The 21,707-nt window shown below is 49.3% G+C and overlaps 1 protein-coding gene across 6 annotated transcripts in view; it reads left to right on the top strand.

Annotated features, from left to right (window-relative positions):
* VPS13D (vacuolar protein sorting 13 homolog D) overlaps positions 1-21,707 on the top strand; it is a 171,515-nt gene that overhangs the window by 99,748 nt on the left and 50,060 nt on the right. For 5 of the 6 annotated variants that reach the window (XR_008312635.1, XM_053280941.1, XM_053280945.1 and 2 more), the window contains 12 exons: positions 332-458; positions 2,225-2,367; positions 2,904-3,034; positions 3,707-3,882; positions 4,594-4,717; positions 5,385-5,620; positions 7,471-7,579; positions 9,013-9,176; positions 11,371-11,479; positions 16,030-16,209; positions 17,926-18,036; positions 19,737-19,886. Coding sequence is in view for 5 of the 6 variants with exons in the window: in XM_053280941.1 (XP_053136916.1) it covers positions 332-458; positions 2,225-2,367; positions 2,904-3,034; positions 3,707-3,882; positions 4,594-4,717; positions 5,385-5,620; positions 7,471-7,579; positions 9,013-9,176; positions 11,371-11,479; positions 16,030-16,209; positions 17,926-18,036; positions 19,737-19,886 (1,760 nt within the window). In the remaining variant the exon portion in view is untranslated. Of the gene's footprint in view, positions 1-331; positions 459-2,224; positions 2,368-2,903; positions 3,035-3,706; positions 3,883-4,593; positions 4,718-5,384; positions 5,621-7,470; positions 7,580-9,012; positions 9,177-11,370; positions 11,480-16,029; positions 16,210-17,925; positions 18,037-19,736; positions 19,887-21,707 lie in introns of those variants that run through there. The other variant, XM_053280946.1, reaches the window with a different exon arrangement.

A 21,707-nucleotide genomic window follows, 5' to 3' on the forward strand; every position in this document is an offset into this window, starting at 1 on the left:
CAGGCTGTATCCACTTGTACTTCTGTATCAGCAGAAAGCCCAGCTTTCATGTACCTCCTTTTGAAAAGTTGCCAGAGATGGGGAGGCTCTTATTTCAACAGGGGCAGCAAAGGAGAAGGCACATATCTTACCGTGCTGACATTTCATCTCCCATTCAAATGCAAACCAGGGTGCACCCTGCTTAGCAAAGGGGACCATACGTGCTTGCTACCACAAGACCAGCTTTCCTCCCGTATTCCACCTAATTCTGCTGTTAGGCAATCCCTGTGCACTTTTGGAGTACAAATACAGATTTTTTTCCAAAGGTAACTTGCGTCTGCTCTTTTTCAAGGGTTGCCGCTGATCTTCAGGCAGGACAATGCCAAGATAGACGCAGCAGGCCAGTTTGAAGAGCACGAGCTTGCCAGGAGTCTGAGCCCTCTCCTTTTCTGCTACGCCGACAAGGAGCAGCCCAACCTGTAAGCTTTAGGGATGGGGGAATTGATGCCTCTGAATCCCAGTTGCGGGGGAGCAACAGCAGGAGAGAGGGCACACCATCATCATTCGCCTGTGGGAAACAGGATGCTGGACTAGACCAGCCCTGGGCCTGATTCAGTAGGGCTGTTCTTACGTTCCTAAGACCACAGCTGGAATTGTAGTCCGGGAGACTCTTACGACTCCTTCCAGACTCCATGGTCTACATGGCTCAATCCTGCACTCCTCGTGACTACAGCCAGAATCTGGTTTACCACTAAGCTAAAACTGTGCTTCTCCCTCTAAAACAGTTTCATCACTCGCTTCTTGGCTTTTGCCTGGCTTTAGCTGCAGTTAAGCTGCTGGATTGAGCCAGCATGGTGTAGTGATTAGAGTGCTGGACTAGGGCCGGGGAGACCCGAGTTCAAATCCCCATTCAGCCATGAAACTAGCTGGGTGACTCTGGGCCAGTCACTTCTCTCTCAGCCTAACCTACTTCACAGGGTTGTTGTGAAAGAGAAACTCAGGTATGTAGTACACCGCTCTGGGCCCCTAGGAGGAAGAGCGGGATATAAATGTAAACATATATATATATATATATAAAATATATGTATGTATATGTATGTATATGTATGTGTATATATATAGTGACATTTGCACATAACCCCTGCTAACTGAGCAAAGAGACACCTTTTAAATGGTAATTCTCTTCCGTTTAGCAGGCGGAGAGCACCTGGTCCTCTCCAACCCCAGCACAGCAACCCTCTAGTGGCTGCTGCTGGTGTCTTCTTTGTGTTTCTTTTTAGATTGTGAGCCCTTTGGGGACAGGGGACCATGTATATGTAGTATTCATTTTTATATGTAAACCGCTTTGAGAACTTTGGTTGAAGAGTGCTATATAAGTATCCGGAGGAGGAGGAGGAAAGGAAGGATTGTGCCGTCAAGTCGATGCCAACTCCTGGTGCCCGCAGAGCCCTGTGGTTGTCTTTGATAGAAGACAGGGGTTTACCATTGCCATCTCCCACGCAGTAAGAGATGATGACTTCCAGCATCTTCCGATATCGCTGCTGCCCGATATAGGTGTTTCCCATAGTCTGGGAAACATAGCAGCGGGGATTCGAACCGGCAACCTCTTGCTCCCTAGGCAAGTTACTTCCCCGCTACACCATTAGGTGGCTAGTAGTTAATTGGGCTTAAACTGCTCAGCAGAGCTGGAAAGCTGCCGGTTGCAACCGAACCAGGTTTAGCTCCAGTTAAAATATAGCTGATCCTATCGCCTTCTCCCACAAGTGTTTAATTTGGTTCGGAAACGCGAGTCCCCCAATGTTGCCGGACTTCAGTACCCAACATCCCCATCCTCAATGGCACGCTGGGAGTTGAACTCCAGCAACGTCTGGCAATCCAAGTTTCAGAACACCCGGGTTAAGTGTCGGGATTATGAGAGATCTCATTCGAGAGCGTGGTCAGGGGCCTGGAAGCAGTGTTCCCTGTAAGAAGGGATCCTAGCTGTTGTTGACTACAGCTCCCAGAATCTCTAGCTGCAGTGGGCTTTGGCTGATGATGCTGGGAGTTGTAGTCGACAACCTCTGCGATTTTCTGTTAGAGAGAACACTGCCTGGGAGCCATCGCCAAGAAGGCCCTGTCCCACCTGCTTGACGAATGACCGCCACGTATTTATTTCCGCCAGTTCGTTGGTGAACTTGCAAGGCTCGTCCAAAAGTGATGATTTGGATCGGGTTGCTCCATCCGGATTCCTTTTCCCCCGCTGCAGGTGCACGATGCGAGTCGGGAGAGGGATTCACCCTGAAGGCATGCCCGGCTGGTGCCAGGGCTTTTCGCTGGATGGAGGAAGTGGCGTCAGGGCCCTTAAAGTGATCCAGCAAGGAAACCGGCCCGGCCTCATTTATAACATTGGTATGTATCCACGGTTGCGTGGTTCGTAATTGAGGCCGTGCTTCAGAGGCCCATTCTCACGATTGCAGTCGGGATAGGAGGAGCGCCCAGCTGGGATGGGAGAACCGGGCTCGCTCACGGTCGGCAGAAGAGTGATTGTGTGGGAGCCGGGAGCGGGAAGGACAGCTTTTCCCCACTGGGTTATTATTATTATTTTTTAAGTTTAAGCAAACATCACACGTCCCTCCATAGTCCGAAGTGGTACAGTCCTAACAGGACCATTCTCTTTTGTCTCCTATCACACTTTTAACTTGGCTATAAGATCTGGGCCACCCAGGGCTCAGAGCTGCTGCATCAGGAGGCGTCCCGGTGCCCCTGGCGACCACAGATTCCGGGGTTGACCCCCCTCCTGCCCAGGAATCTGTGGTTGTGAGAACGACCCTATAATAAGTTAGAGAGGCCCCCGGCCAAGAAATCAAGGAGCTATCTAAGTTTCTCTTTAGAGAAGGTTTTCGAGCGCCAGCTGCGTCTGTGTTAACGGCTGCGTGTGTCGTTAGGTATCGACGTCAAGAAGGGCAGAGGCCGCTACATCGACACCTGCATGGTGACGTTTGCACCGCGCTACCTGTTGGATAACAAGTCCGTGCACAAGCTGGCCTTCGCACAGCGGGCATTTGCCAGAGGACAGGTAGGAAAGCTTCTCTTGTCTCTTCTTCCCAGGGGCTCACGGGTTCCAGGGGCTTGCCCAGCGTTTAACAGTAGCTGAATAGCGTTATGTACCCCACACCCCCAGACCCCAACATCCACAGTTTGCCAGAAACGCGTTGGCTCAAGTTTGTAAGATCTTGGATTTAAAGGTTTTTACGTGTGCATTAAAAGAGGTCTTTGAAATATTGATTGATTGCCGTCAAGTCGGAGTCGACACTTAGCGACCCCATAGATAGCTTCTCTCCAGGATGGTCTGTCTTCCGCTTGGTCTTGAAGGCCTCCCATTGGTGCATTCACTGCTGTCGTAATTGAGTCCATCCACCTTGCTGCTGGTCGTCCTCTTCTTCTCTTGCCTTCAACTTTCCTCAGCATTATGGGCTTCTTAAGGGAGCTGAGTTTTCGCATAATATGTCCGAAGTAGGATATTTTGAGCCTGGTCATTTGTGCCTCGAGTGGAAATTCTGGATTAATTTGTTTGATGATCCATTTGTTTGTTTTCCTGGTTGTCCATGGTCTCCTCAAAAGTCTTCTCTAGCACCAAAGTTCAAAAGCCTCAATGCTTTTGTCAGTCTTGCTGCGGCTTTGAAATCGTAGTTGTTACTGTTTTGTTGTTGTTGTTGTATTGTTGATTGCCTTTTTGCCCCTTCATTAGGGCACTTCCAATCCAGATGGCTACATCTCCACCCTCCCGGGGTCCAGCGTGGTTTTCCACTGGCCTCGGAATGACTACGACCAGTTGTTGTGTGTGCGGCTCATGGACGTCCCCAACTGCATCTGGTCGGGGGGCTTTGAGGTCAACAAAAACAATTCCTTTCATATCAATATGAGGTACTTAACCATATGGGGTGATTTCACTTTTTTTTTTTTTTTTTAAAGAAAAAAGACTGGTTCAAAGGCAGGAGACTAGTATACGTGTGGGCTGAGCTAGATGAACCAACTCAGTAGGCAGTCTCAGATGTTTGTTTTGTGTTCCCTGGGTTTTAATTGTACGCTGTCCAGCAATTTTATATAGGGCAGTATATAAATAGGAGAAATAAAAAAGTTATCGGGTGCATCCGTAGCTCAGTGGTAGAGCATCTGCTTTGCACACAGAATGTCCCGGGTTCCGTCCCTGGCAGCATCTCCAGGTAGGCCTGGGAGAGACTCCATCCTGAAACCTTGGAGAGCTGCTGATCTGGTGGTAGCCAGCATGACTTGTCTCCTTAGCTTAGCAGGGACCACCCTGGTTGCATTTGAATGGGATACTACATGTGAGCACTGTAAGATACTTCCCTGAGGGGATGGAGCCACTCTGGGAAGAGCATCTAGGTCCCAAGTTCCTTCCCTGGCAGCATCTCCAAGATCAGGCTGAGAGAGACTCCTGCCTGCAGGCTTGGAGAAGCCGCTGCCAGCCTGGGATGGCAATACTGAGCGAGATGGACCAAGGGTTTGACTCAGGAAACAGCAGCTTCCTACAATCCTGAGCTAGGCGAGCCAAGGGTCGGACTTACTGTAAGGCAGCTTACTATGTTGACAGCTGTGTGTTTGAACTTCCTGCAGGGACACCCTGGGGAAGTGCTACTTTTTACGAGTCGAGATCACTCTGAGGGGAGCGACGTACCGCGTTTCGTTTAGCGACACTGACCAGCTACCGCCTCCATTTCGCATTGACAACTTTTCTAAGGTAACGAGCCCTGCTTCTGGAACTTACAAGCATCTGCGTTGTATGTGCACAGTCCCAAGCTCAGTGCCTGGCAGCATCTCCCGAGTAGGGCCAAGAGGGACTTGAGAGAGACGCTGCCAGTCAGGGAAGACAGTACTGAGCTAGGTAGACCAAGGGTCTGACTCCGTAGGAGGCAGCTCCCAATGTTCCTAATAAATTTGGTGGAAGAGTCTACCCAGGTGATCGGTGGCAGAGCCTCTTCTTTGCATGTATGAAGACCCCGGTTCGATCCCTGGCAGCATCTCCAGGTAGGGCTGGGAAAGGCTCCTGTATTGGGGATGGGGCCATGGCGCAGTAGAGCATCTGCTTTGGATGCATAAGGTCCCAAGCTCAGCATCTCCGAGTAGGGCCAGGAAGGACTTTAGAGAGACGCTGCCAGTCAGGGAAGACAGTACTGAGCTAGGGGGACCGAGGGTCTGACTCCGTCGTTGGCGGCTTCCTCAATGGACTGTTGGTTTTGGACCAGTGAAACGTGAGTCGACATCCCGGTCTTGCCACAGATCCATTAGCTGATCTTTATGCAAGTCCTTTTCCAAATCAGGACTTCCCGGGGCAAAAGACGAGCCGGGATCTGGACTGCCTGTGAATCGTTCCCTTCTCACGCCGCCTTTCCTCGCGGTTCTTCTAGGTCCCGCTTGTGTTCACCCAGCACGGCGTGGCAGAGCCTCGGCTCAGCACGGAGGTCAAGCCCATGACCTCTCTGGACTACGCCTGGGACGAGGCCACCCTCCCGCCCTACATCACGCTGACGGTCAAAGGGGCCGGCTCCTCCGAAATCACCTGCTCCATGGACGACCTTCAAGACAGCAAGCAGCTCTACTACGAGAATTTCATCTACATCGCTGCCACCTACACTTTCTCCGGGTAACTCCCCTTCTATCTTTTATCTCCCCCCCCAAAAAAACCCCCCGCATTAGACGTTGAGTCACCGTTCATCTTGTTCACTCTGCTTAATGAGAAGCTTTCCTGGGTCGCGTTTGGCTCCATTGATTGGAGCGTTGAGGGTTGTGTTCACGTGGATCAGAAGTTTGGACCCACAACGAAACATCGCCGTATTTCTTTCCCTGGTGTGTGTGTGTGTGTGTGTGTGTGTGTTACCCGAGCATGGAGCCGAGCATGGTTTTAGAAAGGAACCAGAAAGTTAGCAACAAAGGCAGGAGTCATTGCTGCAATTTGGGTCTTACTTCATATCACTTTTGTGTGTGTTTTTGTGTGGAACTAGGTGAGGAGGTCTCTGGGGTTCACTCCCAGCTTCTTTTCCTCTAGTTCTGACTGTCTTGAGGGAGTATTCTTCAGGCTGAGAAGTGTGTTCGAACCTTCCTCCACACCACTGAGATCCATGAGCTCGGCCCACCTGTTTGTCTGTTAAGTGCCCTCTGACTTCACAAACATTCTGCTCCGTTAAGTTATATGGGGGCGCTTTTGGAGCATTTGGGGGAGCTTTTAGAAAGACAAGACACATTTATTCAGCCAGGGTTTTTAACTAGAAATGTGGTTAATTTCTACTTTAGTTTGTTTTCTGTTGGTTATAAACTGCCCAGAGATGTGAATTTGTGGCAGTGTACAAATATACTAAGTACAATTTTAAAAGTATATAATGAAATATACCAGGGATTCTCAATGTTGGGTCCCCAGATGTTATTGGACTTCAGCTCCCATAATCCCCAGCCTCAGTGGCCTTTGGTTGGGGATTATGGGAGTTGAAGCCCATTAACACCTGGGGACCGAACGTTGAGAACCCCTGAAATGTACCACTGCATTATATAGTCCTGCATATGTCATGATCACCACCACTGGCTCCCCCAAGGTCATAGTTTCTCCCATGGTATAATTGGGAATCCTGAGCAGACCATCTCTGATGCTTTCACCTCCATTCACCAATCAGGGGAGAGGATTCTGTGCTCCCATTTTTCTCCTCAAAATGGCGGTGTCAACATGCCAGTCATGGATTTGCCCATGCATCTGCAGGCCGTGATTGCCTGGGAACCATTCTGGCAAAATCCTCAAATTAACAGGAGGAAGGTTTTCATTTCACGAAAAGAAAGTACTTCTGGCTGAGTGCTGTTTTCTTTGTGTATGTAAACATTAATGTACAGTTCACATTAGGATCACGTGGGAGTTCTTCAGTCTGGATTGTGATGTAAGCTGGAGAGGAATTCATGATCATCGGACTCACCTTGGGTCAAAAGCAATCATTACAAGCTTCATATTCCAGATCAAGAAACTGCAAACTTCCACGACGACACTACTTTGACATAAGCCTTTAGTTCTCACTCTCAAATTAAAATTTAAAAACAAGATTATAAAAAGACACATTAAAATATTCAGCTAGAAATAAAAAAAACAAATCTGATTTAAAAAATAAAAAAATTAAAACACAAGCATAAAAACAGTACAAAATACAAGCAGCAGCAGTGGAAACAATCATATAAAAAGCCTGGTAAAAAGCCACAATTTGACATGCTTTCTTTTGCTTATGGTTCAGTCTAAACTGCAATAGTGATGTGGAGTATGCCACCTTCTGGGTCACACAGAACTCTTCCATCACCCACAATGACTCTCCAGCAGTCAGCAGCATGTCCAAAGTTGTTTTGCATCTAGGCCTCTCTCTCTCTTTCTAAAATGCTGGAAATCTCTAGAATCAGCTGTGCTTTCTCTTTAAAAAGTGACGTTTACTGTACTGAGCTTTTTAATGGATTTCTTTGGACGTTTAGCCTGCAGGAAGAAACTGGAAGGCCGGTGGCTTCACATAAAGAGGTTGACTGTGCTGAACTGGTACTGGACGTTTCTCCAAAGACCCAGCGAGTCATATTAAAGAAGAAGGTATGAGACCCTCGGGGGATTTGTGAGAGAGGTTACTTGATTATAAATCTAAAGGTAGCCATCGGGGCAAGTTCAGACATCACACTAAACCACAGAACTGCATCGGAAGTTGGCTTATACTGAGTCAGACTTTGTTCCATCTAGTTCAGTATTGTCTACCCAGACTGGCAGCGGCTTCTCCAAGGTTGCGGGCAGGAGTCTCTCCCAGCCCTATCCTGGAGATACCGCCAGGAAGGGAACTTGGAACCTTCTGCATGCAAGCTTGCAGGTGCTCTTCTTCCCCTAAGGGGAATATCTTACAATGCTCACATGTAGTCTCCCATTCAAATGCAAACTGGAGCTGACATAAACAACAGAACACCACAAAAAGGCACCTGGTTGAAAACATCAGGCCTGGGTTAGACAAACGAAAGCATCATCTTACTTGGCATACATGTAGTCTCATAAAATTACACACAGTTGCAAAACCCACAGAGGGGAAAAGAAGAGAAATATTTCCCTTAGCACAGCTTAGCCACCCTTAATAATTCTGACCTCCTTATGACTGCAGCCAGGAGGTTTGGCTGCATTTTCAGTCACTGGAGTATTAAAATCTTCAAACGCAAAAGTCGTCAGAATTCCCAGGATGTTGGCAGAGAACGGGAGGGGGGGGGGACTCAAGCTCAAATATCCTCATAAAAGTTCCAATTAAAAAAGCATATGACCTGGTGTTTCGGTGGCACCACTGAGCAAAAGGCACATAGACACATCAGCAGGGGCCGGGTGTCGCTTGAGTGGATCGGAGCCAGTGTTCCCTCTAAGGTGTGCGCATGTGCATGTGCTCACGCGGTTTTTGACGTCTGCTCAGTCAGTTTTAGATCCTGCTCAGGTTAGGAAAATAGGAAGCTGCCATATACTGAGTCAGACCATTGCTCTGTCTAGCTCAGTATTGACTTCACAGGCTGGCAGTGGCTTCTCCCAGGTTGCAGGCAGGAGTCTCTCTCAGCCCTAACTTGGTGATGCTGCCAGGGAGGGAACTTGGAACCTTCTGCTCTTCCCAGAATGGCTCCATCCCTTAAGGGGAATCTCTTCCAGTGCTCACACTTCTAGTCTCCCATTCAACTGCAACCAGGGCAGACCCTGCTTAGCTACGGGGACAAGCCATGCTTGCGACCACGAGCCCAGCTCTCCTCTGGTTGAATCAGGGAGGCCCCATTCCGAATGCAGGTGTGCACACACTGCTTTGATGCTGTGCCCCAAGACATTCTGCTCACAAATTCTGCTCACAAATGAGAAAAATTAGAACACTGATTGGCGTACATGAGAGTGGTCTATTTTGGGGAGGGACTTGGACTGTAATGTTTGTTCTGTAAAATAAAATGTTAAAAAGAAGAAGAAGAGCACCACCACTGATGGGGGGCCCCCTTCTCTTCCGTGGCTCCAATTCCTCGCAGGAGCCAGGGAAGCGCTCCCAGCTGTGGCGGATGACGGGCACGGGCCTCCTCTGCCACGAGGGCTCGGCTGTCCCCCACCATCCCAACAAGCCGTCCCCGCCCCGCTCCGCGGAATCCTCCATCATCTTGGACATCGCAGGCCTTGCCGCAGTCACCGACAACAGGTACGTCTGCCTAGCCGCTTGATCATGCAAAAGGCATTCTTCATTGCACAAGCGTCGGCTCAGCACGTCTTTCAGAGATGAGTGATGCAGAATAAACCGGCGATTAGAAACGTAGGGCGGTGCCTTCATGGGAAAGCCAGTTATGGAATCTGGAACCTTTTGCAGCATAGACCTCTGGCCCATCTAGGAAGCTGCCTGATCCCGAGTCAGACCTTGTCAGTTTCAGCCTTTATATCGAGCCAGACCCTTGGTCCCTCTGGCTCAGTATTGTCAACACTGACTGGCAGCAACTCTCCAAAATATTAGGCAGGGTTCCTAGCCTACTTGGAGATGCTGCCCGGGATTGAACCTGGGACCATCTTCATGCAGAGCAAATGCTCTACCACTGAACTCTGAAATTGCAGCGGCTAGATCGTTGTATCAGCTGCTGTATACTGAGTCTGGCCATCGGTCCATCTAGCTCAGTGTTGTCTACACTGACTGGCAGCAACTCTCCCAAGTCTCAAGCAGGAGCCCTTCCCAGCCCTGCCTGGAGATGTTGCCAGGCATTGAACCCGGGACCTTCTGCCTCCAAAGCAGAGGCTCGTCCACTGAGCCACAGCCCCATCTGCAAAGGCAGCCGTGAGCAATTTCAGACCTTCAGTAGGCTGCAGCCTTGATACTGAGTCAGACCCTTGGTCCGTCTGGCTCACTATTGCCAACACTGACTGGCAGCGGCTTCTCCAGGGTTTCAAGCCGGAGTCTTTCCCAGCCCTATCTGGAGGTGCTGCCAAGGACTTCTCCTTGCAGGTGCTCTATCACTGAGCTCCATCCCCATCCTCCAGTGAACTTGTTGCCAGCCTTGGGGGTGTCGTGCAAACCCGCCAGCAACAGCATATTCTCTTCTGCCTCTGGCTCCAAGCCCAGCATCTGTAACCGAGGTGCGAAGTTGGTTGCCGATGTTGGTTCGGAGCCGGAAGTGGGCCGGCATTGGTGCGTTCAGACAGCCCGCCTGATGTCAGCGTAGCTGTCCCGAAACCGGAAATTGGACTCAAGAGCACGCTCCAGGAACCGGTGGTTTGTTTGGGTCTTTGATGCTTTTTATTTGTTTATATTTATACACCGCCCTTCATCCCAAGACCCCAGGGCAGTTAAGAACAAGATAAAAACAATGCACTTAAAAAAAATAAAATAAAGCCGGGACAAATACAGCTAAAAATGTAAAAAGAGCAAGCGAGAGCCCACTGAGCAGAAGCCCTGGATTAAAAGGGCAGTCTTCACGTTCCTCTTAAAGGGACGTGGGAGCCACACGGGTCTCCGTTTCTCTCCCTCTCGCACAACACGAGAACCAGGGGGGTCATCCCTTGGAACTGATTGCCAAGAAGTTTTGGACCGACCAAAGGAAGGACTTTTCCACACAATGTATGATCAACCTGTGGGATTCTCTGCCACGAGATGTGGTGACCGCCAGCAGCCTGGATGGGTCTTAGACAAAGATATGGAGGACAGGTCTATCAGCGGCTACTAGTCTGAGGGCTAGAGGCCACCTCCAGCCTCAAGAGGCAAGATACCGCTAAATCCCAGTTTGCAGGGGAGCAACAGCGGGAGAGAGGATATCTTCATCGTACCTTCGTCTCTTGCCTGTGGGCTTCCCAGGGGCATCTGGTGGGCCACTGTGTGAAACAGGATGCTGGACTAGATAGGCCTTGGGCCTGATCCAGCAGGGCTGTTCTGATGTTCAGTTGAGAGTGAGTTGCACATCACTGAGAAGGCTCCTGTCCCTCATGCTCAACAAATGGGGCTCAGCAGGTGTCGGCACACAGAGCAAATCCTCCCAGCTGATCTAGTCTGGTGCGTAGATTCAGCTGGTAGCAGGCGGCCTCTAAGGTACCCGGGTTCAGCTGAGTCTGCTGGCCCTCAACGCCATGTGAACCCGCCCGTATCTGGATCAGATGTCCCTCTTTCCTACCAAAGCACGGTTTTGCCTGTGTCTTTCTGTATTCCGTTTCATTTTGTTGTTGTACACAACATTATTACTGTAGCTCACCGGAGAATCCTTTCGGCAGTCTTCCTAGGAATTCGGGGTTGGAGACGGGATGTGTGAGCATCAAAACAAAACCAGGAAAAACAGGCAGATTGTGGGGTTTTATGTCTCTCTCTTTATATATATAAAGATATCAGAGATGAAATGGAAGAGCCTGGCTTGTTTTTTCAGGTATGAGCCGCTGATGCTGAGGAAACCCGACAGGCGGCGTAGCACGACACAGACCTGGAGTTTTCGGGATGGGAAGCTGGTTTGCGGCATGCACGGGCTTGTCGTACAGGTTGGTGTGCATATTTTCTGCAGTGTTGCTTGAGGGGAATAGGGATGAGCCCGTTGTACAATCTGTAGAGAAGCCGTTTCTCTGAAGACCAAGAATCTGGAGGAGTATTTGAATAATGCATGAGCCACACATTACTTTGAAGTTCTTTTTCCTTTTTAGGAGCATGGGAAGCTTCATACTAGTACTGCACACCTTCTGCATACTAGTATATATGCTGTATTTAGCTAGGCTTGTGACAGCCAGCATGACTTGGCCCCTTAGCTAAGCAGGGTCCGCCCTGGTTGCATATGAATGGGAGGGTAGAAGTGTGAGCACTGCAAGATATTCCCCTCAAGGAGTGGAGCCGCTCTGGGAAGAGCAGAAGGTTTCAAATTCCCTCCCTGGCTTCTCCAAGATAGGGCTGAGATTCCTGCCTGGCTTGGAGAAGCCGCTGCCAGTCTGTGAAAACAATACTGAGCTAGGTAGACCAATGGTCTGACTCAGTATATGGCTGCTTCCCATGTTCCTAAGAAAAGGCACTTGGATAGCCTTCTGTTCTGTCAGGCCTTGACCCTTCTTGTGCTTTCTTTCCCAAATGATTTATGATCTCTCTCTGTTTTGTTTGTTCGTATTGAGTTCTTGTTTCCAGAAATCTGTGGGTTGATTTTTTTTAAAGATATCTACATTGCTTGTTGTGGTATGAATCTTTTTCCATGTTCAGAGCTAAATGGGTGTGTGTTTATGATGAATTCGCTTTTTTTAATAAGAGGAGGATTTTCAAAGGCGATCTGCAAACTGCTTCCATAAGAACGGGACCTGATGGAGCAAAAGTGGGCTGTTAGTAACTCTGGGATCTTTGATCTCCTGTGAGCTATACATCTGGAACCACTTTGTAAGCTCCAGCAGAACAGATGCACTCTTCAGAATTCTTTATAAAGAGATGCTGTCAAGATGTGTGAGCTTTCTGTTTGCCCTGACTCCCCCAACGCACACCACACACCTTTAAAAATAAAAATAAAAAATTCTTTGCAGTTCCTTTCCACCCAGCATCAGAGCCGGGACAAGGCATTTGTCTGAAAATTACGCTCCCAATGTCATATTCCTCCTAGGGTTCTGAAACTTGGGTCACCAGATGTTGTTGGACTTCAACTCCCATAATCCCCAGCCACAATGGTCAAAGACCATGGAAGTCCAACAACAAATGGGGACCCAAGCTGTGTTCCCTGTAACAAGGATTTCCAGATGTACTTGACTATAGCTCCCAGAATCCCTGGCTGCAACGGCCTTTGGCTGAGGATTCTGGGAACTGTAGTCAACAGCATCAGGGAATCCCTGTTAGAGAGAACACTGGTCCCAAGTTTCCGCATCCCTGCTCTAACAGAAACACACCGAGTACACGGGGAAAGGAAGAACGGCGTCAACGTTGGAGCCCAACGACATCTGGCGACTCAAATTTGAGAACCCGTGACCCTGGTTCCTGACTTCCGCCCAAGATTCCCCACCCAACTTGTCACCGGCATTTGCAGTTGGGTGGAGAATCTTGGGGGGAAATGGGGAACTGGAGTTGAGAGGGTTCAGGCAAGATGCCTGCCAAGAGCTCCTGCCCCCTAGCAACCTCTGGGCCCCATCGGATTTACTTTCGGGTGGTCGTGAACCAGCCTGTCAGGGTCCCACCCTGATGCCCCCTCTCAATTCTAGGGAGGTGATTTGTCTTTATTGTCTTATGACAGTTTAGTCTCCAGGTTCTGGGAATTCATTCAGCTTTTCCTTTCCCTCGCTGCCCCCACATCAGTTCTTGTTCCGCTGCTCTCTTTGGGCTGCATGGCCTTGCGAGCGCAGGATAGGCATATATGCTCAGAATATAAAACGAAACAAAACGAGGTATGAAATTAGAACAAGAATAAGTCGTGATTTACTGATTCGAATAAAGATCTCGGCAAAGCAGGGCACGCAAGCTCCTCTCCCAAGTTACTAGGTCCCTCCGCCATTCTGGATAAAACGTAGCATATAGTGGGGTGAGATAACTGGGACAGAGGTAATTAAACTTGGGCGTGTCAACTTAGTGAATTCCTCCAGACCTTCGTGTCTGTTATTAGGAGCTGCCCAGAACATTGCTGGTTCTCCAGCCTCCACAAGTCCATCCTTCAAGTTCCGCACAACCCCCCATAACAATCTCTCTTGTTCAGAACACGCAGCCCAAACTCAACCCCCAGCTCAAAACGCCGCCTCCTCCCACACAACTCAATCCAACTCTCTCCTCTCTCTCTGTCTCCACTGCCTTTCTTAAATTCCCTCCCCCTTCTGAACCTTCTGTGTCTGGTTAGAAGGGTCACCCTCACACACTCAACTCATCAGCTTCTATATACGTTCCACCACACCGCCCTATATATAACAAGGTCCTGCTCTCTCTTTCCAGGAAGGTGTCGCTTCCTTGAGAAGCAGTTGGTTTCAGGCCGTAAGATGAGTGAACGACTGTTGAAAGGCGGGTGGGATTCTTGCTTCGCACTGGAGCTGGGTCCACCTGCCTTTTGGGATCGTTCAGGTAACACACACACCACAATTGGTCAGCTATCCGTGCGGGACTGTCCACTGAAATACGAATACAACGGATATTCATATACAAATTTCCAACCAAGGTTCCCAAAGCAGTTTACATAGACATAAAATCCTCACTGTGGGATTGGTCAGGGCCAAAGAACTTATTAAACGAAGGTATCTGGGATATTGAGTTTCTGAACGACCTGTCGAGGGCATTTAGGTCATTCCACCTGTTCATTGGTAGGATGAGAACTTGCCCAGCAGATTATCTTTTACTTTCCCTAAACATAGATGGGCCTTCTCGAGGGCCCATACGAATGCCCTCCCTTCAGAACATCAAATCAAATTTATTATTACAGTCCATGACCAAGGAAACCAGGAAGAAAAACAACACAATACAGTAAAAATACACAGCATCAAAAGAATAAATTGGATAAAACTGAGCTACCAAGATGGCAAGGTCATACACAGCTAAGTTTCTCTCGTCTCATTTGACGTGCCGCAGCACAAAATCTTGCAGTCCTCTCTGTAACCTCTGCCTGGCGATCCACTGAAAAATAAGAAACATAATACTCATCAGAATAACCCAGTTTATCTTTTAAAAGAGGTTCTGTCCATATAGGGCGAATAGTCCTCTAAAAGGCACAGTGTAAAAGGACATGCGCTAGCGACTCAACAACTCCAGTGCCACAAGGAGTCTCTTCAGAACCTTTGGCTGGTAGAGAGAGTAGAATTCCAGTTGAGCGGAGATATTGCCCCTGTAACTCTTCGGAGATTGAGTCAGTTGCACACGTGCTCCTGCAGTGCGTCTTTTATATAGGTCTTAAAGTTAAAAGGTAAAGTTGTGGTGTGGAGTCGGTGTCGACTCCTGGCAACCACAGAGCCCTGTGGTTGTCTTTGGTAGAATACAGGAGGGGTTGACCATTGCCATCTCCCGCGCAGTATGAGATGATGCCTTTCAGCATCTTCCTATATCGCTGCTGCCCGATAGAGGTCTGGGAAACATCCCAGCGGGGATTCGAACCAGCAACCTTCTGCTTGTTAGTCGAGCATTTCCCCGCTGCGCCGTTATAGGTCTTAGGCGAAGGTTAATTGGCCCTGTTTTACATAACCTGCCAGGAAAATCTCTTCTTTGTTATGAACCCCACCGCCGACTGAGATCATCCAGAGCAGTCCATCTGCAATCGCCACCAGTTCGTCTGGTGGTGACTCAGGGCAGGCCTTCTCCATTGCCACCCCAAGGCTTCAGAAGGCACTTACTGCCGAAATAAGAGCCTCCCCATCTCTGTCGGCTTTTTAAAGGTCTCTAAAGGTGCATTTATTCACCCAAACCTTTTAATTAGAATTGTAGTTTTAAACTGTTTTGATGGGTGTTGTATTTGTTGACATAGAGGTTTGGGGTGGTGTACAAACAAACAAACTGTGCCTAGGTCTCCACTGCACAACGTTGGCCCTCCAGCTCTTTCTGGACTACAACTCCCATAATCCCCTGCCGCAGTGGCCTTAGTCAGGAGTGATGTCACCCAACAACAAACAGGGCCAGAGTTCTGCCCTGGCGTCAGATCAGCCTTTCAGTCAGTTTGCCTGGAAAATAACCCTGGCAAACTAGGCAAAGATAACAGGAATGGTTTCTGCCCGCTGAAATATGTGAGTGTGGTCCGAAAATGCAGCTGGAGGTAAAATGCAATTTACAACAACAAATATTTATATACCACTTTGCAACAAAAGTTTCCAAAGCGGTTTACATAGAGAAATAATAAATAAATAAGATGGATCCCTGTCCCCAAAGGGCTCACAATCTAAAAAGAAACATAAGACAGACACCAGCAACAGCCACTGGAGGGATGCTGTGCTGGGGGTAGAGAGGGCCAGTTGCTCTCCCCCTGCTAAATGTAAGAGCATCACCACGTTAAAAAGGTGCCTCTTTGCCTAGTTAGCAGGGGTTATTTATTTTAAGTATTTTCTGTTTGTTATTTGGCCTTCCTTATTGTTGTTATGACTTTGGATGTGTGTGTGTTTTCCCCCACTGCTAGGCCAAAGGAGGCATCAAAGGGCTACACGATGGCGCAGAAGTTGTCCTCGGTCCTGACACTTCGCTGGAGATGCTGGGTCCGGTTCCGCCAGAGCAGCAGTTCATCAACCAGAAGATGAGGCCAGGCTCTGGGGTCCTGGTAGTCCGGGTCATGCCCGACGGGCCCACCAGAGTCCTCCAGGTGATGGGCATTCTCCATGTGGTCTCGGAGGTCATTTCCAGCCGCCATTTTGAGTTTGGAAATGTTATGGCTCATGGGGGATGACAAATGTTCCCCCAAAATGTGATTTTTCAGCCGACTTTCGGTGACTTTTGGTCTTGTGGGGGCATCCTTGGACTCCTGAAGGATAGTGGAGTACTGTAGGTCACTTTATTTGGCCCATTTTCTCAATTGGGGGGCAATTTCGGGTAATTTTTTCAAGTCTGGGAACCTAAAACCCCCCCACCCCCGCCATTTATGTTGACTTTAATGCCCTATTATCCGCAGATTTGCTATCCATGCCCCACGTGGAACGGAACCCCCACAAATAACGGGGTTCACATGAATAATTCCACACACACACAAGTCCACCCAGGCTTTCTGTACCCAAAAAGGGACCATCAAATGGGGATCAGTGGCAAGTGTCTGCTTGCATGTCGAAGGTCCCAGCTCCGATCCCTGGCAGTATCTCCAGGAAGGACTCCAGAAGACTCCTGCTTGAAACCTTGGAAAGCCAAGGATTGGAAAAGGGGAGAGCTGGAAATCGAAAGAGGGGGAAGAGAGAGCTTGGGTGATGAAGGCAGAAAGAAGGAGAGCATATGGAAAAGAGGAGAAGGGATAGCTGCTTCCCAGATCCACAAGGCACCTCCTTTCCTGACCTGTTAGACCCTCTCGGTCCTGACCTTGGACCCAGCACCACTTCAAGGAAGCTGTCCACAGGTTCCGAATGAAGGGCAGTAATTCTGAGCCTCTGAGAGAGTTGATCTCCCGATCCAGGGCATGGGACTGTAGCTCAGCGGAAGAGCATCTGTAGACAATACTGAGCTAGGTGGACCCTGGACCTAGAACTATCAACGGCTACTAGTCTGGTGACTATAGGCCATCTCCAGCTTCAGAGGCAAGATGCCTCTCAGTGCCACGGGGAGCAATAGCAGCAGAGAGGGCCTGCTCTCCCCTCTTACCTGTGGGCTTCTTGGAGGCATCTGGTGGGCCATTGTGGGAAACATGGTGTTGGACTAGATAGGCCTTGGGCCTGATCCCGCAGGGCTGTTCTTATGGATCTGACACAGCAGAAACCTTCATATTTTCATCAGGAGCATCCATAGGTCAGCGGCAGAGCATCTGCTTTGCATGCCGAGGCTCCCAGGTTCAATCCCTGGCAGCATCTCCAGGTCGGGCTGGGAGAGGCTCCACCGTGAAACCTCGGAGAGCTGCTGCCAGTCAGAGTAGGCATTACCGAGCTAGCTGGGCCAAGGGCAGCAAGGCTGCGCCTGTGTCGCAGGCTCCTGTGGTGGTGGCCAAAGACCCAATGGGCCCCGGCCTAGGTAGCCAGATTTGGCTTTTTAAAAGCCAGATTCTGGCTGACGGCCCATTTGACCCACGAGTATACCCCTTAGGTTCTGGCAACTCTGGCCCCGGCTAGTGCATTTTGCAGGAATGGCCAGTCTGTAGTTCATCCAGCTATTGCTCGACCACAGCTCCCATGATCCCTGGCTGTTGGCCACTATGGCTGGGGTTGATGGGAGTTGTAGTCCAGTAACTGCTGGAGAGCCTTCCTTTGGCCATCCCTGGGCATCGCGTGGCGGACCCCTCTCGTTTCCACGGAGTTCTTCTAGGCCCTGCATGGCGTTGCCTGATGCTGAGAAGCGTGGCCGGCTGGCAGGGGGCAAGCAATCCTAATGGTGCCTTCTGTATCAGATAACAGACTTCAACCAACGCAGAAACGACCGTTTCTCGTATGAAGGGGACGAGCTGCTGGAGCAAGATCTGCAGAAGCTGAAGAACCCAGACACGGAGCAAGAGTTGGAAGTGAGTCGGCGAAGCGGTGCTCCTGTTCTGCCAGGTTGATTTCCCCGCAAACAGCACCGCATAACCTTGTCGCTGCCCCCATGAGAGGGTCTGTGTGGCCTCCCAATTTCAGGCCCGAGAACAAACCATGGCTTTGCTTGTGTTGCTGTAAAAGCCTGGAGGACATGGCCCACTGAGTGCGGTGCTCAAGGGCGGCCCGTTCATGAGGCTAGGTGAGGTGGTGGCCTTGGGCGGCAGATTCGTGGGGCACCAGCAGGGTGGCAAGATTCGCCCCCAGCAACTGCCATCGGAACATCTCATTGGGGCCGATGTGACCCCTTGTAAGTGCACTGTAAGACGTTTTTCTTAGGGGATGGGGCCTCTCTGGGAAGAGCATCTGAGGTACCAAGTTCCCTCCCTGGCATATCTGTGACTGGGCATAAAGGCACCTTTTTAACTTGGTGATTCTCTTTATTTAATAGGGGGAGAGTAACTGGCCCTCCACCCCCAGCAGAGTACATCCAGTGACTGTTGTTGGTGTCTTTCTTATGTTCCTTTTTAGATTGTGAGCCCTTTGGGGACAGGGAGCCATCTTATTTATTTGTTATTTCTCTGTGTAAACTGCCCTGAGCCACTTTTGGAAGGGTGGTATAGAAATCAAATAAATTATTATTTCTTGTTTACACAGTCAGTTATTGACTGGTTTGTTTTATCCAGACATCGAGTCCTTCCCAAGGACCTGGGATGCCAGAATTTTGTTACCAATTTTGTTGCTGTTATAGATATTGTCGCAGAATATAGGCTGTTCCCAGTGAAGTTGCTTTTTGTAATTGGCTGATGGTGATTTCTGTGGCCCCTATGGTGTTGAGGTGCTCTTCAAGGTCTTTTGGAACTGCACCCAGGGCGCCAATTACCACTGGGATGATTTTGGTCTTTTTCTGCCACAGCCTTTCAATTTCAATTTGTAGATCTTTGTCGTTGTTGTTGTTGTTAAAATAATAGTCTCCAAGAGAGGGCTGAGAGAAATTCCTGCCTGCGACCTTGGAGAAGCCGCTGCCAGTCTGGGTAGACCATACTGAGCTAGATGAACCAACAGCTTGACTCAGTAGAAGGCAGCTTCCAATGTTATTAGGAGATGAGGCCATAGTAGCAGAGTGTCTAGGTCCCAAGTTCAAACCCTGGCAGCATCTCTAGGTAGGGCTGGGAGAACTTCTGCCTGAAACCGTGGAGAGCTGCTGCCAGTCATTGTAGGCAATACTGAGCTAGATGGACCAACTTGGTAGAAGGCAGCTTCCTGTTTCCAAAAGCACCTGGGGACCCAAGGTGGAGAACTTTGGTTTAGGACATTTTAGTTTGTCCTATGATGCACTGAGATACCTTAAAGGCCAAGCTGAAGACAAATCATCCTGGAGAGAATCTATCTGTGTGGTCGCTAAGAGTCAACACTGACTTGATGGCACGTAATCAATCAATCAATCAATGCTTTTTAAAGTTGCTGCCATTTCTGTATTTAGAGGATCTTTTGGTGATCTCTTATGGCAGCCTCATTTTGTTATAAACTTCCTGGGGTCTCCTTTTGGGATCAAAAGACAGGAGATAAATATTTTAATAAAATATGATGAATAGTTTTAAAACCCCAGGGCGCACCACATGAAAAGAAGTGCTTGCTTGATCCTTGAAGGCGCCAGATTGAAAACAGGCATTTTTCATTGGGTTCACAGGTTCAGTTGAAACTGGAAGGTGGCATCGGATTGTCTCTAGTCAACAAAGTCCCAGAAGAGTTAATATTCGCGAGCTTTACTGGCATCAACGTCCATTTCACCCAGCTGTCAACAAGCCAAGTTCTTGAACTCAGTATACAAGATGTGCAGGTACAGAGCATTTGGGTGGATTTTCAAACCAGAACTGAAAATAGAAATTCCCGAAATGAAAGCAGACCCAAAAGTATGAATTTAGATCTGAATTAACCGGTCCAAGGATCAGTATTCCCTCTAAGAGGGGTTCCCAGATGTTGTGGACTACAACTCCCAGAATCCCCAGCTGCAATGGCTTTTGTTTGCTTGAGGATTCTGGGAGTTGTAGTCAACCACATCTGGGAATCCCTGTTAGAGGAAACACTGGCAAGGATCCAGCAGGTAAGCTCCTGAGTTTTCTCCTGGAGCAGGTTGTCCTCCAGGAATCTTTCTTGTAATTCCTTGGCCTTAGAAGCAATTGCAAGGAAGAAGGCAACGTTCTAAAGCCAGTAAGATCATTCTCTCATCGGGAAGGAGATCTGGTCTTGTAGTTGCAAGCATGAATTGTCTCATTGGTTCAGCAGGGTCTGCCCTGGTTTGCATTTGAATGGGAGACTACATGGGTGAGCAGTGTTAGAGATTCCCCTTAGGGGATGGGGCCGCTCTGGGAAGAGCAACAGCATGCTTGCACGCGGAAGGTCCCAGGTTCCCTCCCTGGCATCTCCAAGATGGTCCTGAGAGGAGACTCCTGCCTGCAGCTTTGGAGAGGCTGCTGCCGGTCTGTGTAGAGAGTACTGAGCTAGATGAACCAATGATCTGACTCGGCAGAAAGCAGCTTCCTGTGTTCTAACTATATACAATACATCTACAAGTATGCAGAAGGTCCCAGATTCCCTCCGTGGCGTTTCCAGATGGGGCTGAGAGAGATTCCTGCCTACAACCTGGGAGAAGCTGCTGCCAGTTACTTCCGTGCTGCGCCATTAGGTGGCTCAGGACCCATGCTCTTTAGTGGATGGGGCTCTGTGATCTTCTTTTTGTGTCTGGAAGCTTCCATCTTCCAATTCAGGGGTTTCCAACAGTACCCCCCTAGGAGCACTTGAAGGGTTCCCGGGGGGGGGGGGCGTTCTCAGAGCCCTTCTCCCTCTCCACGCTGCAAAAGATGTCATAAACCTTTATCTCAGGTCCCCGAGAGAAAAAGAGAGCCTATGTGTGCACATGTGTCTGGCTTGGGTCCGTGGTATTTAAGAGAGCGCCTTCTCTGTCATGAACCCTGTCGCCTATTAAGATGGTCTGGAGAGGTCCAGTTATGGTTGCCACCAACTCGTTTGGTGGCAACTTGGGAACAGACCTTCTCTGGCTGCCCCAGGGCTCTGGACCCTGCTTAGCTGAAAGGACAAGTCATGCTTGCTACCACAAGGCCAGCTCTCCTCTCCAGAGTCTGCCCTGGTTGCATATGAATGGGAGACTAGAAGTGTGAGCACTGTAAGATATTCCCTTGGGGATGGAGCCGCTCTGGGAAGAGCATCTAGGTTCCAAGTTCCCTCCCTGGCAGCATCTCCAAGAGATGGCTGAGAGAGACTCCTGCCTGCAACCTTGGAGAAGTCACTGCTTCCTATGTACCTGGATGCTGTCAGGGAGTGAATGGGAGACTGCAGGTGTGAGCACTGTAAGATATTCTCCTTAGGGGAAAGCATCAGCATGCAGAAGGTTCCAAGTTCCCTCCCTGGCAGCATCTCCAAGAGAGGGCTGAGAGAGACTCCTGCCTGCAGCCTTGGAGAAGCCGCTGCCAGTCTGGGTAGACAATACTGAGCGAGATGGACCAATGCTCTGACTCTGATATGGCAGCTTCCAATGTTCCTATGTAATATTGTACACCACCTAGAGAGGTCTGTAACAGGCGGCATAGAAATAGGATAAATAATAATTAAAACGTGTGCATACAAAAATTTAAATGTTACA

Source organism: Hemicordylus capensis, chromosome 16 (assembly GCF_027244095.1).
Source record: "Hemicordylus capensis ecotype Gifberg chromosome 16, rHemCap1.1.pri, whole genome shotgun sequence".
In the NCBI taxonomy this organism is placed as follows: Eukaryota; Metazoa; Chordata; class Lepidosauria; order Squamata; family Cordylidae; genus Hemicordylus; species Hemicordylus capensis.